Below are 15439 nucleotides of genomic sequence, written 5' to 3' on the forward strand. Positions count from 1 at the left end.
ATCGTGCTGAAAGTTTAAAGTAGGCAGCCAATGGAGTATTCACAGGTTTTGATGCCTGCATATATGACAAATACAATCTGCCCGCTCCTTTGTCCATGTGAATTTCCATTCCCAATATCCTCTTTGCAGCACAAAGATCCTTCATCTCAAATTCACCACTAAGCTGAGCCTTCAACATGTTGATTTCAGACATGTTCTTGCAAGCTATCATCATGTCATCAACATATAGTAACAAGTACAAATATGAACCATCTGAAAGCTTCCTGTGATACACACAACCGTCAGACTTGCTCATGCAATAACCATTCTCAACTATAAAGGTGTCAAATCGTTTATACCACTATCTAGGAGACTGTTTCAGCCCATACAAGGACTTATTCAGTACGCAAACATGATATTCCTTTCCCATAATCTCAAACCCCTCAGGCTGATGCATATAAATCTACTCTTCTAATTCACCATGTAAGAAAACAGTCTTAACATCAAGCTGCTCAAGCTCCAAGTCATACAAAACAACCATAATAACTAACGCTCGGATTGAGCTATGTTTCACCACAGGAGAAAACATTGCATTGAAGTCAACCACTTCCCTCTGTGTATAGCATTTCACCACCAAGCATGCCTTGTACCTCGCATCTTCCACCCCTAGAATCCTTAATTATTCTTGAAGACCCATTTACAACCCACACTTTTCTACCCTTAGGCTTCTTAACTAGCTTCTAAGTCTGGTTCTTTTGAATTGACTTAATCTCCTCACTCATGGCAACAGTCCACTGTGTTGACTCTCCACCTATGATGGCCTCACGATAAGTACACGGCTCATCAATATCCTCTGCCACACTAAGTGCATAAACAACCAAATCAGCATGTGAAAACCCATACTTCTCAGGTGGCCTAATATCCCTCCTAGGCTTGTCTCTAGCCACACTATATTGCTGCAATTGTGCATCTCCCTTAACCCGAAATTATACCTGCTTGTGAGTCGACCGAATATGACTATCTTCTAACTTAACCTCTACATGTTCCACATGCTCATTAACACCCCAACCTTTCCCTGAATTAACTACCTCCTTTTGCAGAGTAAGCATCGCAGACTCATGAAATGTCACATCCCTGCTAACAAGTATCTTCTTTCCCGAAGCCTCTGGGCACTACAATCTGTATCTCTTGACCCCAGGCTGATAACCAAGAAATATACATTTCTTAGCCCTCGGTTCAAGTTTCCCCTCATTCACATAAGCATATGTTGGACACCCAAATATTCTCAGATTACTGTAACTAGCAAGAGAACCAGACCATACCTCATCTAGAGTCTTACAATCGATAGCAGGATAATAGTAACTTTATTAAGGAAGGGATGCAATTGTCTTTATAAAAAATTAAAAAGGACAAAATTGTCTAATGAAAAAGAGTTACTTAAAATATTTAACTTCTATTCAAAACACAGATTTAAAAGCTTCAAATTTTAACTTAATTCAAACGCTTTACTGAATTAAATTTGGTAACCATTCAAAGTACTTATAATGGTTACCAAACACATTTAAATGTAATTTTTCAAAATAAAGGCACTTTTAAGTAATAGAGAAATAATCCCAAACGGGCTCTTAGCTAGGAGATCCGGCGAATAGCGCTAGCGGAATGAGTCGAAAAACGATTAAAGGTTGAGGTTTAAGATGTTGATTATGAGGATGTTGATGAGAGATGTGTTGGTTGTGGGTGGTGGCGGCGGCAATATGTATTAGCTTGAGATGGAAATGTTATTTTGGTCCTTTAAAATTATTTATAAATGGTTATATTGGTAAATTTAATGGTTGTTGACAAGTCAAAGGGCTAAATGGTCATTTTATTGTGTGGAGGGGTGTCAATGAAAATTTTTGAAACCTCAAAGGGTGTCGTTGTCCAAAATTCTGTTAACCAAAATCTGAGTGACATTGACCAAAACTTTAGGAGTGTCAGTGCAATATACCTAATAAAATAAGAGATATGATAGAGTTAGCAGGCTAGCAGCTTCCTTAGGATTAAAACCTAGCTAACATGTATGCAAATGACACATAACTCAGGGCCAGTTTGGCATGCCCTTTGTTTTAGGTATTTTGTTTTTGGCTAAAACAAAAACAGTGTTTTTGCTGTAGGAGTGTTTTGGAAAAAAAATTGGAAGTATATTTGGGAACGATGTTTTGCTGTGGAAATGTCGAAAATAGAAACATGCAAAATATGGTTTTTAGCTATGAAGTTGTCAAAATAGGAAAAAATAACTTTTTGGTGTTTTGATTTTGGGCAACTGTTTACGAAGTATTTTAACACTGTGTAAAATAAAATAAGGTCGTACCAAATATGCTTTTATTGTCAAAATCGATATTGTAATAGTTCAAAAAAAAAAAAAACAAAAACAAGACCATACCAAACCAACCCTTAAAATATGTACAAATAACTTTGTGAATAAAGGATTCTCTAGACAAATAGTAAACTCCCAATCTTGAGTTTGACTTTCGCATAACAAAAGCACATTGATTTAAATGATGCATGCAGTTTGGGAGTGAATTTATAAATTATCTAAATATCCGAATATTATTAAAAAAAACCATTGAATTGTACTTCCAATCCTAATGATTTGGCCGTTTGGGGGGCGTGCATTGGTCACTTTTTAGTAGTACAAAGATATATAGTGCATACTTTAGAAGATGTTTTGCCACGAAATAATTGAAGAGATTTTCATGCAATAGTTTTGGGATGCTTTTGTGCCAATTGGTGTTTCTTGTATATTGGCCCTGTGCCTGTGATTGATGTTCTTATCTGTCAATGCCAGTTGGCTTGTTTTTTGTCAGGGTAAAAAAAAAAAAGACAAAGAAAAAAAAAAGAAGTTTCATGCAATAGTAATGGCCGAGGGGTAGTTTGTCACTTTTTAATAGTACAAAAGTGATTTTTTAAATTGAATTCATAGTTCAAAAGATAATTTGTGATAATTCAGGAGAGTTCCATTCAATAATTCAACTATTAAATTGTGCAAATTTTGGGTGTGTCTCAGAGTTGACGATATAGTAAAAAAATTAAAGAAAATTACTATGATTCTCTACTTAATTTTTTTTAATAAATAAAATAAAATGATTGCACTTGAAAAATAAGAACCTCAAAAATAAATTTCTCATGCAAGAGCACATCTTGAAACGAGTGGGACTGTGGACTCTTGAAAAATAAGTTGGCTAATTCATTTTCTTAGATACGTTTTTTTAGATTTATAATTATACTAGTTATACTTGACACTAAATTCAATAACAAATTAATTATAAGACAAAGTGAGAAAAATATTCTTAGTAATTTACATTTTGGGTAAATAACACCCCATTATTAATAATGTTTATATAACTTCGTTAAGTTTGAAAAATGTGCAAAGAAAGGTTTGATGTCACTATTTCGTAATATTTTTAAAATATAAAATTTCAAAAATACCCATACGTCTTTCGATAATGCCCTTATATATGTAGACACTGAACTGAAAAGATGGACACTTTAGTCATTTTATATTTAATTAAGTTTATTTATTTATTTATTTTATTTAATTATACTTTAATTTTTTCAACAATCAAGTCTTTATTTATTTTAAAATTAAATATTAAATATTTTCTTTTAAAACGCATAAGAAGTAATACACTTATATACATATACTATATGAGTGTTCCCTTATATATGTAGACACTGAACTGAAAAGATGGACACTTTAGTCATTTTATATTTAATTAAGTTTATTTATTTATTTATTTTATTTAATTATACTTTAATTTTTTCAACAATCAAGTCTTTATTTATTTTAAAATTAAATATTAAATATTTTCTTTTAAAACGCATAAGAAGTAATACACTTATATACATATACTATATGAGTGTTTTTGGTAGCTTACCTTAATTACTTCACAAGTTGTCACATGGAACTAGAAACCAAATTACTTCACAAGTTGTCACATGGACACAAACTCACGATCACTTCACCGGGGTTTCTGTTTCTAGTTTTTGTTTGTTTGTTTGTTGTTTCGAAATTAACAAAAAAAAAAAAGAAAAAGAAATGGTGTACTTTATAATAGCCAAAGTACTAGAACGAAATATTTTAGATTGCTCACACTTCACTTCTCTTTAGAGTTCTTAAAAAACAAAATTAGATGTATTTTTTCTTTCTAAAAGATTGCTTACTTTATATGTATGATTATTCTTTGAACCCGCTTTAGATTTTAGACTCAATCCATGAAAAAACATTACAATAAATCAGATTTAAAATTAAATCGATATATTACATTTTAGAATTGCCAAGACAAACTACAAGTCTAGAATCAATGAATCCCTATCCAGCTCTAATTATTAGTCTGATGATTTTCCTAAAATGCTACAAACGACACAGAGGTCCTTTAATATTCTCCCAGAAACAAATCGGGAAATATGTCGATTCAAGTTCTCGAACCACCTTTACTTTTGACCCGTGTTCTTCATCCCCACTTCAATTCCTCACTGTTTTTATGATTTTCTTCTCAAGAATTTCAATTCCTTTGGTCGATTTCTTGGTGTGCCCTTGATTTTCACTTCACCATGGTAAGTTTGTTTCCTCTCCCACTTCTCATCCGGGTTCATCTGCTACATATATAAATGTGTGCGTAGATATATATGTGTGTGTGTGAGTGTGTTTTTGTGTGATGGGTTTTTGTTTATGGCTTCTGAACTGCTGTTTTAGTATGCTTTATCTAATTTTGATGAATGTTTATGAATTTTTTACATAGGCACGCATGTTTTGCCTCCTATGTATATATATTCTAAAGTTGAAGCAAAGGCTCAACCTACTCTTTGGGGAAGGAGAGATACGATCTGAGCTAATACCCATTGGTGGTGTTTTGACTCTTTTATTTTATCTCTGTATTGTAGCTTAACTTAGCAAAATTTTGTGCTTGATGATTATGAAGCAATATATGTAGTTCTGAAGCTTTTCTTAATAGTTAATTTATCGGTAATCCGTATGATAATTTCTTAATGGTTGGTGGGCATGCTTGTTGGTGCCACTTTTAGGTACATGACTTTGTTGCTTTTAGAAAAACCTTTTTTACGAGGCTTAAATGCCAAAATTTAGGTCCAAGAGGCCAACATTTCGACACTTCTACATGCAATTGCCTTTAGCTGTTTGCTAACGACGAGAAATGGAAGCAGCCTGAACAGTGGTTGTGGGAGAGCAATACAAACATAGTGATGCTAGGTGAAGCGGTGGAGTGCTGCACCCTATATGGTTTAAGTTCAGTAGCCGAAAGCAAGCAAGTGAAGATGATACGATTGACATATGCTGTTTCAATGGAATGTATTAGATTTGACATATTTTGAATACTCTCCTCTCTCTTTACAAATCCCGAACTCTAGACCTAAGAGTTGACCACATAAGCCAGCTCCCAAGCCAAAGAGGCCATAAGAGGACCAGTCAGCTTTTGAATACTCTCAATTCTTTGGATTAGCAGGAAAGGCACAATCATTATTTAAAAGAAATTTTGGGTTATCAAATTTCTCTTGTGGTTCTTTGGACTAAAACTTCTATCCCTGACCCTGTATATAATATTTACAAAAAAGGGGCTTTAAAGCCTAGTCTCTTATCAGTTTACAAATTTCACACCTTGTATGCTTTTATGCAGACACCAACTTGTTTTATGTGACCTAGAATTAGAGAAGAGAATAGATAATAAGAGAGGGAGGTGATATGGGCAACTTCTGAGCCTTCTAGTCTCATAGAAGAGAAAATTAGACTTGGATAATAAAGAGATGACAAAAAGAGGGAAAATGAGAGGGAGAGACAAAAACTCTCAAGGATACTCATTATTGATTCATGTTCAAGTCTAGTATCCTTTAAGAGCCTATTTATAGGCCTTATAGAACCCTAAAAGCACAGGGATGTTTTATTTAATTAACCTTACTAAGCATAGAAACAATATAAGCCCCAAATTTCATTGCTAAAACCCTTAAAATTTCTATAATTTTTTTTTTATAAAAAAATCATATTCTTAAGAATTAACTCCTAATAAGACTGTTATAACTAAAATATATATTTGCCATATTAGTTTCTCATAGGACCTGCTTTAATTAGGATGCATTCATATATGCACGGGAAAAGGATTAATTTGCTTAACAATATTCACCTTGAAATTCAGCGAAGAACATGGTCACTACTCCATAGTTGAGCTTGTATATACTTATGCATGTAAGGAAAAGTATTCATGGTAGTTGTGCATTAGTAGTTATGGATTTTCATTGTCTGTCTTTGTTGGACAATTGTGCTGTGCTCCTTGAAAAGTATCTTCGGCATAGAAAATGATGATCCTAATCATGTTTCATGCATTTTTCTGCATCTAATATGTTTTAGGCATTAGAATACTTTGTGGGATCTGCTCAAGATCCATGCGAATAATATTTTCCACATGTTGAGTGGTAATGATTCACTTAGAAATAAGGTGATTATCTTCTGAGAGAGTTCTGATGTCCATATACATATATATATGTATATTTATGTCTAAAATGGCGCTCAATAGGCTGATTTTATCAGGATAATGTGGAAAGGTGTAACTGAAATGGACATGTGGATATGACTTGCATATATTAGAATCTTTTTGGTTGCATGTTTGTTTTCAATTGCTTAACGTGTTTGTATTTCTTGGTGCAATTGCAATGCTTAGACTACTAAACCTGTAGCCTGTAGTATGTGACTTTGTACAAATAATGCTAAAAGTTAGGTTTGTATTTAACCCCTCCCACACCTCACATTGGTGGGACCAACATTTGGTTGACCATTGGATGCACATGAAATGTGGTTATCTTGAGCGATGTTTCTCTCACTCCAGTTCGATCAAGAAGCATGTCGTTTGGACAAGATATTTTTGATTGACTTCGGATTCCAACCTCCAAGCCAAATGCATATAAAACCCAGTAAGCAAGACCTTATTAGTTGTATAACTTCGAAGTCCCATTAGTTCTTCTTTTACTTGAAGGAAACATTGCCTGATATTTTAACTGTTTTCCTGAGGCTTATTGTAGAAGAGGAGTTTTTTTGACTTCCAAGTTCTTCTTTTACTTGAAGAAAACATTGCCTGAGATTTTTAACTATTTTCCTGAGGCTTATCGTAGAAGAGGAGTTTTTCAAGGTTTCAGTATCTCCTCAAGGTTCATCTATAGGAGTGGGGCTCCTTGAGTTTTGGGCTATACTGATTTTTTTTAATCTTTTTTCTCTTCCGATTACTAAAATATTGGGTTAAAGTCTGTCAGACAACCGTGTAACAACCCCAGCCGGGCTATCCTGATTGTACCATGGTGACGAGCTTTATCTATAGAGAGAAAATTCTCATGGCAAGGCTTACTTGTTGGAGGAAATTTTAGCTAGATCTTGTGCTTGGGTAAGGCTTATTTATAGCAAAGGAGAGCTCACTATAGTGATGAGTTCCTGTGGAGAGTGTTAAGACCCCATGGAGATTTGTACAAAAGTCGACCTTTCCTCGAGTTTTATCCATAAGGGGAGGAGCTCCTCAAGGTCTTTAGTATTTCCTTAAAGTTTATCCATAGGAGATGAGCTCTTCGAGGTCTTCTACATTCTCCCAGAGGATTATTTGTAAGGGAGGAACTCATCAAGGTTTTCAGTATCTCTCGAAGTTTATTGGTAGGAGATGAGCTCCAGTAGGTCTTGAATGTATCCACGAGGTTTATCCTTAGAGAGGAACTCTGAGGTCTTCATAGATGAATCATCTTGCAAGGTTGTTCAAATGCTCCTTGCCAGGGTGTATTCTAGACTAAGATCTCTGGCTTCGGTGCTGATGCACAGGTTGTTATTGAGGATTTGTTAATACATTTTTTGTCTGCTTTTGTTCACATTGTTGAAATATATAAATATTTCTATATAGCGGTGGAACAAAATCATCCACCAATCACAGTGCCTCCTTTGACTATTGTACACCTTCCATATTTTCTTATCTTTACCATACCTATATATAGGCTCTTTGTACTGAAACAAAACATAAATCTGAATAATAAAAATGTAACCCTTAGTGGCTCTTTGTACATGGATGTAGGCCTTAGTGCCGAACCATGTCTATGTCTGTGTTCTCCTTCCTTCTCTCTTCCCTTTTCCTATTTGTATTTCTTATTTCCGCATCCAAATTTTAACAGACTTTGACACAATGTCAGACCTTTCACTTTTGCCGCAAATCTTGATCTATTGTGGCAATTGATGAAATAAGTTTTCTTACAAACTCCTCTTTAATTGCATCAACTTCCATAATATCTATGATTAATATTTTTTTTTTCAAATGTTATCTTTAGTTACTTGTGTGTGACTTATTTACCTTAAACACTAATTGTTCATAATATGATATGGATTGTGAATCTTTTTAAGCATGTCCATTCAAAATCTATCAACTGTTTATAAGCAAATACGGCCTTTGCAATCCTTATCTTTGGGTTTGAATGGTGTCAAAAGGCATAAAAAAGTTTATTCCGGCTATGGCATGTTTCCAAATTTTCTTAATTAATTGTTTGATTGGATATACTTCAAAAGCTGCTTTGTTCTGCTGCGCACTCCTTGATGATCTCCTTTTCAGATTCGGCATTGGAGTGTGATATTATTACACAGCATTATGGTGTTTGGAGCATGAAGTGTTGTTCTGTTGGAAAATTCCGCAGATGATAGTCTCAATGGAGTTTTGCATGATTTTTGAACACACTCAAATTGTTTGTGCAAGGTGTTTTTGGGAAATTGTATTAGTGAATTTTAATTTTGAAAGTGAATTGGAGACAATTTGATTTGGTTTCTGCTATTTTTAGCCAGCCTTAAATTGTTTCCTTATTTAAATTTTGAACATAGAGTGGTATTTTTTTATAATACTTGCATCATGCAACAAGTACTGAATCGCAGTTGATTATCCTATAACAACGGAGATGGGTGGCCATGGGGCTCTAATAATATCTCTATGTGCAGTCTACAACAGATATAGCACATCTTTGCCACAAGTACTGACTCACATGTTGTTGTAGGTGGCAATATGTCAGCAGTGCGGTGACATAGGATATGCTAATGCTTTTGTGTACTGTGTCAAGTGTCTGGATTCTGCGTTGCATCGGTATGCTGCATCACTCCCTTTTCCTTTCTAGCGGTTTTTATCCCTTTTTATATCTTTGTGGAAAGGGAGGAGGAGGTTATAATTTGGTTTCCATTTGGATGGCTAGGGGAATTGAAATCAATGAGATAGAAGCGTAGAAAATTTGACAAAATCCATTGAATTGGTGTTTCTCGAAATATTAAATTTAATCGTGTTTGAACTTTAATTCCACTTCAATATGCTATTGAAGAAACCAGATTAATTTTTTTGGGGTGGTGGCTGAACGTGGCCCCTTTTATTTTAATTTTGCAAATTAGTTGTTGGTTATCCACTGATTCTCTTCCTCCCACCTGTGATTTTTCCAGCTATTGTTTGGATATATTGCCAGCAACTTTTGATGAGTTTGTCTATTGGTTTTGTGAGGACTGCAAACCAGAGGTGGCAAAGCAATTTCCTCTCGAGAAACCTAGTCCTTACCCTTCCAAGAAAAGGGATCGTGTAAGTTCAAAAGGTGATCAAGTGACCGGTTCAAAAATAAAATTGAAGAAAAAAGATATTCCTTGCTTGGTAGCTGAGACAAAGGAGCAGAGATGTCAAAGTAGCCCCTCTGAGCAACCTCAAGAGGCACATGAAAAGCTTGACTTCGAGTGTGCCCATCCAGCTGATGATTGTTCTCTGTTGAAAATAAAACAGAAGAAGAAAAGTGACAGTACTTGCCCAGTGGCTGCAACAGAGTTGCAGAGACATCAAAGAAGCCCTAACCAACAACGTCTTGAGTCACCTACAAAGCATGACTTGACTGAGTGTGCTCAGTTGGTGGGTGATCGTCAGCTGAAAACAAAGTTGAAGAAGAAGGATGAAAAAGGCATTACTTGCTCAGTAGCTGCAACAGAGTTGCAGAGACATCAAAGTAGCCCCTCCCAACAACGTCTTGCGTCACCTACAATACCTGACTTGACCGATCGTGCTCAGTTGGTGGGTGATCGTCAGCTGAAAACAAAGTTGAAGAAGAATAATATTGAAAAAGGCATTACTTGCTCAGTAGCTGGGACAGAAGAGCAAAGGCATCAAAACAGTTCCTCCCAGAAATCTTGTGAGGGACATAGAAAGCTTGATTTTAATGAATGTGCTGGCTCAGTAGCTGCAACAGAGTTGCAGAGACATCAAAGTAGCCCCACCCAACAATGTCTTGGGTCACCGACAATGTCTGACTTTACTGCACATGCTCACTTTGTGGGTGATCGTCTGAAAATAAAGTTTAAGAAGAAGAAGAATGAAAAAGGCATTACTTGCTCAGTAGCTGGGACAGAAGAGCAGAAGCATCAAAGCAGTTCCTCCCAGAAATCTTGTGAGGGACATAGAAATCTTGATTTTAATGAATGTGCTGAGTTGGCAGGTGATTGTTCTCTCCTCGAAATAAAATTGAGGTGGAAGAAAGAGGATGTTACTCCCTCGGTAGCCGAGACAGCGGAACAGAAGCCTCAAAGTAGCCAACCTCAGCACTCTTATGGAGCACATAGAGAGCTGGAGGAAGGGAGCAGACTTGATGAAGAGGTTGGCTGTGTTAGAATTGATGCATCTCAAACATCCGCTGGTCATTTTTCTAATACTTTCGAACACAACTATCATCTCCTTGCCCAACCAATCATCGATCCAATTTGGAGGTGAGGAATTATTTAATTTCTCTATTTTCCATATATAAAGTGGTGGATTTTGGTACTTGAACATCTTTTGAAACGTATGGATTATTTTTTGTTTCTTTGACAGGGGAAGTTTTAATATCTGCAATACGAAGTATGGCATATTTGGCGGAGTTGTAGCTCATTTGTCAAGCAAAGCATGCCCGAGAGCGTACGAAGAAGCTAGTTTCTTACCCACGTTGCTTTGCACGGAAATGCTTCCCAAGTTTAATGTGTGGCCAAAGAGTTTTCAGAGATCAGAACCGTGTGATGACAACATCGCCCTATATTTTTTTCCCCAAAACAAAACGTGGTGGCTTCAAATTTTTTTTTTTTTTTGGGTATAATTTTCTGAAATTGTTCGTCTTACACCCTTTTTCGTACTTTATGTTTGTTGTTGCAGATATGAGAGCTTTTTTGACAGCTTGGTTGATGACATGGTGGGCGGAGAATTTGCCATGAGAGTCATGGTAAAAAATGCCGAGCTCTTGGTTTTCACTTCTGATATGCTGCCTTTGCGGTACTGGAGTGAGTCGAAATTTCCATGTATAAATAAAAAACATCATTTCCTTTTCTACTGAGTTTTGACTAGAAAAAATTGATTTGCAGAATTCCAGGGAAAGTATTATTTGTGGGGGGTATTCAAGGGAAAGCATGCTTCCTCTACCCATCAAGTGAATTATGATCTTATGGCTCAAAATAGCAACAAAGCATGTGATGTGCATTCAAATTCAGCTCATGTTTTGGGCAATGACAGAGAGAGGACCTGTGAAGACAAGAATTGGGATGCACTGAGTCCTCCATGCGCTTTGAGCAAATGTGATAGTTATTGGTCTGCTTCTCACCAATGTTCTTTCCCATTCCACAATGTCATGATATATTTCTTGGAACTGTGTATTTTGTTCTAATTTTAGTATTTTGGCTCTGACAGTCCCGAGCTTTCAGGTGAACATGAGCAAGATATGGAACTGGGATATGAAGATTGATACCGGCAAAGCAGGTTTTTGTGAATAGGACAACATATACAAATCCGAAGAGCAATCCCCCAGATTATAAAAAGAAAAGGAATGAGTCTCCTGGGAATTTACTTTGACCAATTCTATGGGGGGTGATAAATGTTACAATAGATGCAGTAGTAAATATAGGCTTGTCCTCAATGTGGTGTATATTTCTCCCCCTCCATATGTCTGTGAAGAGAGGGGGGTTGATGCAGTTTTAGGACGGCGGCGTTAGTAGTCATACAAGCATTGTCTATTCATGTTTATAACATGGTTTTTGTATGAAGTTGTCTAAGCTAATCTTATCGAAGAATAGTGTAACTCTTATTTTGGACATTTTTAAAGCTATCTTTTGTAGTATAGGTGGGTTGTCAAAGCAATCACAACTGTGGAAGCTGTAGGAACAGCTTTTCACTGCAACATAAATTTCTTGCTGTTGTTGTGGGCAGCCCAATTGAGAAAATCATTATAGCATCAGCCCATTCTATGAATTGAAGGCATGTTTAGGCCAGGAAGGGAAGGATCTAAACTTGGAAAGCGACTGGGACCCGTTTCAGGAACCTACGGGTCAAATTGTGAATATTTTTGTCACTGAATCTCCGCCGATCTCTGGATCCCCAAGCCTTCCCTATGTAACCCCAGCCTCATTCTACTCTCGAAATGGTACAAGTTGGCGGAAGTCACTGACCGGCACCTTTAAGGTGTTTGGACAGTTCCAAGACATGTCCGCCCTAAAGCTTTGGACAGGGTGTGATATCTTCTGTTTGATAAGCTATGGATGGCTTTTGATTCATTTGTCGTTTTCCAGTTAGTCATGTTTGGAGACATGGCAATGAGGTCGCGCATGCTGTGCAAAAGTCTCCAACGCCCATATTTGGTGTGCTGCTGCGTTCGTGCATGTTCCTTTTCATTCTCACTCTCTAGCTGTTAATGTTTGGTGTGATGGTGTTTATGTTTTGTACTAGAACTGTACAAATAATGAGAAATCTTAAGATATATATTGTGTAATGCTTGAGAATTGTTTTGGAAAAAAAAAAAAAAAAGGTAAAACAAAGGGGGCATTCCGAGAATTGAACTCGGGACCTCTCGCACCCTAAGCGAGAATCATGCCACTAGACCAAATGCCCGTTTGGAATCAACCACTGGGCATTTTTATATTTATTAAATTATTTGTATTAAGTACCAAACGGCTTTGGACTGTGTGGACAGGTGAACCGACTTGATATGGAAGTACGTGATTGTTTCTAATTAAATAAACCTGCACATCCATTAAAAAAATGTTCTGTAAATAAAACATTGGAGTAATTGGGTAATTTTTTTTGTAACAAAAAAAAAAAAAAAAAAATCATGTTTTTGACTCATGGGATGAGTTAGAAATTTTGATTCTGGAGGGACTCGGTAAAAGTCATACGTCAAATTTTAGTAGGTGTTAGTGTAGATTTTATTATTATTATTTTTTAAAAATTATGCACAGTGTAATTATGTCTAACATCAGAAGATTATCTCTTTGAGCAATTTCGTTGAGAGTTCAAATTTTGGAGTTTAGAGCAAACTTTTTGAGTAATTTGAGTCTTGGAAGCAATTGTAAGCAACTGATATGATTTGATTTATTGACTCTAGTTGGACACAAAGATGAAAACCATGTATTTAGAACCAATTGTGAAATTGATTACTCGTCCTGGACATTGAAGCCCACAGTTTAATTAAATTAAGTCTTTCCCGCGTCTTGTTATGCCACAGATAAATCTCGATACAGAAAAAAGTGGAGAATTTTTATTTTTCTAGACATGTAATCAAATCTCTAAATGCACGTGATAAAATAAACAAAGAAAGAAGAAAAACAGAGGCATTATGGTAAATTTGGATACCCAAAAAAATTGAATGACTTGAACTAGGGAATATTTTAGTTAAGAGTGATAAATTACAATACGATACGAGTTAAAAATATTTGCGTTTGGCATAAATATATTTAGATCATACACGATTAACTCGTTTACTTAATCGTGTCGGGTTAGGGTTGAGGAGTTAACCCGTCTAATCCGTTTATGACTTATTTAACTCAATATGTTATAATCAAAATTATGACCTATGTAATATGTTACATATTTAAATCTAATTATTATGGATAGTTAAGTCATTTCAACATAAGCCTTGTCCATGCCTTATGATTTTTCTTTTTATTTTGAATGTTTGGATTAATTGTAATAATTTTTTTTCTATTATTTAATATTTGATTAAATATTAAATATCTCATTTTAATAAATAGGTCATTAAACAGGTTAGTACATTTGGATTAATGTTGAAGGTTCTTGACACGATTATTAAATGGGTTGAATTTAGGTTTATATATTTAGTATAATACCTTTACATCGGCACGACACGACACGATTACGATCCACGAACACAAATTGCACCCTTAATCCTAGTAATGCTCCAAGTCACATTTAAAAATTAGGAGTTCCAATTCTCTCAAGCATTCACATAACAAATTTCAATTCAGAAGTGATTTAAATTATTTTTTAAAAAATATCTCGAACGAGATCATTTAAACATCAATGATCCATGAACAATCATAATAGCGTTTTTTTTTTTTTAATACAAAAAACCCCCAATATTTATCCACATCAAAAGATCATAGGGACCCCCATTTTCTTCATTGATATTCCCTATCATGACGATAAGTTTTCATCTTCTTCAAAGTCACTATAGTTTAAAAAAAAAAAAAAAAAAAAAAAAAAAAAAAAAAAAAAAAAAAGGTCCTTAATCGTATATTTTTTTCGATATTGTATGAACATGGCCTAACTGGGACTACAATGAATCATATCTAGAGATTAATCAAATCCATTTAACCAGTTTGATTATTACTTACACGTCTCAGTGTATTAGGTTCATCGAAACTTCTCCTAGATATTATTTAATTAATTTATTTTTATTTTCTCCTTAATCCAATCTGTTCAAGTCATGCCTAGAAACATCTAACTTTTGTTTTCAACACTTATTTACTTTACAATGACATTAATTAATATAATAATATAATGTCTGAATTTTCCACACAACGTGCCCTTAACATAACCACTCCAATATTTAACACAAGAAAATGAATATTCTACTCATTTTATTGACTTTGGCCCCCCCTAAAATATGTGTGTGTCTTGTCAAACACTGGATTTATAGCACTACCCCCACCATTTCTAGAGGGTAGCTGGCAATGTATATGAGGTTTTGTCATCCATCATTTACTTGTAATGTGTGTGTATCTGTGTGTGTGTGTGATTTTTTTTTTGAAAATGAAGCAAATAAAGATGATGAGCAAATTGTGTTTGTACATTGTTGTTATAAGCTGCTCAAAAGTATTAGATTAATTTATAGTTTGTTCTTTGATAAAAAAAAAATTAATTAATTTTATGCGTTTGTAATGATTGATTCATTTTAAAATGGTTGGTTGAAACAAATACTAGGCCATGCAAGTCTGAATTAGCTTTGGATTAAACTTAGGTTTTGTCGGTTCAATGTCCTTTACAATAGGGTTTAAAATACTTCTATTTTTTATATTAGGCATAATATATGAGGACTGGTGAGCTAGGAATTTGAAGTAAAGAATAGGTTTTTCTACATATTATTATTATTTTGTTAAAAAAAGAGGGAAAAGCACAGGATAAATTTAGTG

At 35.0% G+C, this 15439-nt stretch overlaps 1 protein-coding gene and 1 non-coding gene across 4 annotated transcripts; one reads left to right on the forward strand and one right to left on the reverse strand.

The window, feature by feature from the left end:
- Positions 1-3961: 3961 nt before the first annotated feature.
- Positions 3962-12246, forward strand: LOC132274373 (PHD finger-containing protein 1-like). 3 transcript variants are annotated; one of them, XM_059775639.1, is made up of 7 exons: positions 3965-4575; positions 9031-9116; positions 9461-10759; positions 10863-11084; positions 11178-11302; positions 11384-11606; positions 11720-12246. In XM_059775639.1, exons 1-7 carry the CDS (start codon positions 4573-4575, stop codon positions 11721-11723), a joined length of 1962 nt encoding a protein of 653 aa, XP_059631622.1. In that variant the 5' UTR covers positions 3965-4572; the 3' UTR covers positions 11724-12246. The 3 variants fall into 3 exon arrangements, with proteins under 3 accessions (XP_059631623.1, XP_059631622.1, XP_059631621.1); XM_059775638.1 differs by having other exon boundaries at positions 3966-4575; positions 11706-12246; XM_059775640.1 differs by lacking the exon at positions 11720-12246 and having other exon boundaries at positions 3962-4575; positions 11178-11294; positions 11384-11597.
- Positions 12247-12827: 581 nt separating this feature from the next.
- Positions 12828-12899, reverse strand: TRNAP-AGG (transfer RNA proline (anticodon AGG)). The gene has a single exon. It is a non-coding gene; the product is annotated as a tRNA-Pro (tRNA).
- Positions 12900-15439: the final 2540 nt, after the last annotated feature.

Source organism: Cornus florida, unplaced genomic scaffold (genome assembly GCF_030987335.1).
Source record: "Cornus florida cultivar Cherokee Brave unplaced genomic scaffold, ASM3098733v1 CherokeeBrave_3.0.0_Hap2_Chr09, whole genome shotgun sequence".
Classification (NCBI taxonomy): domain Eukaryota; kingdom Viridiplantae; phylum Streptophyta; class Magnoliopsida; order Cornales; family Cornaceae; genus Cornus; species Cornus florida.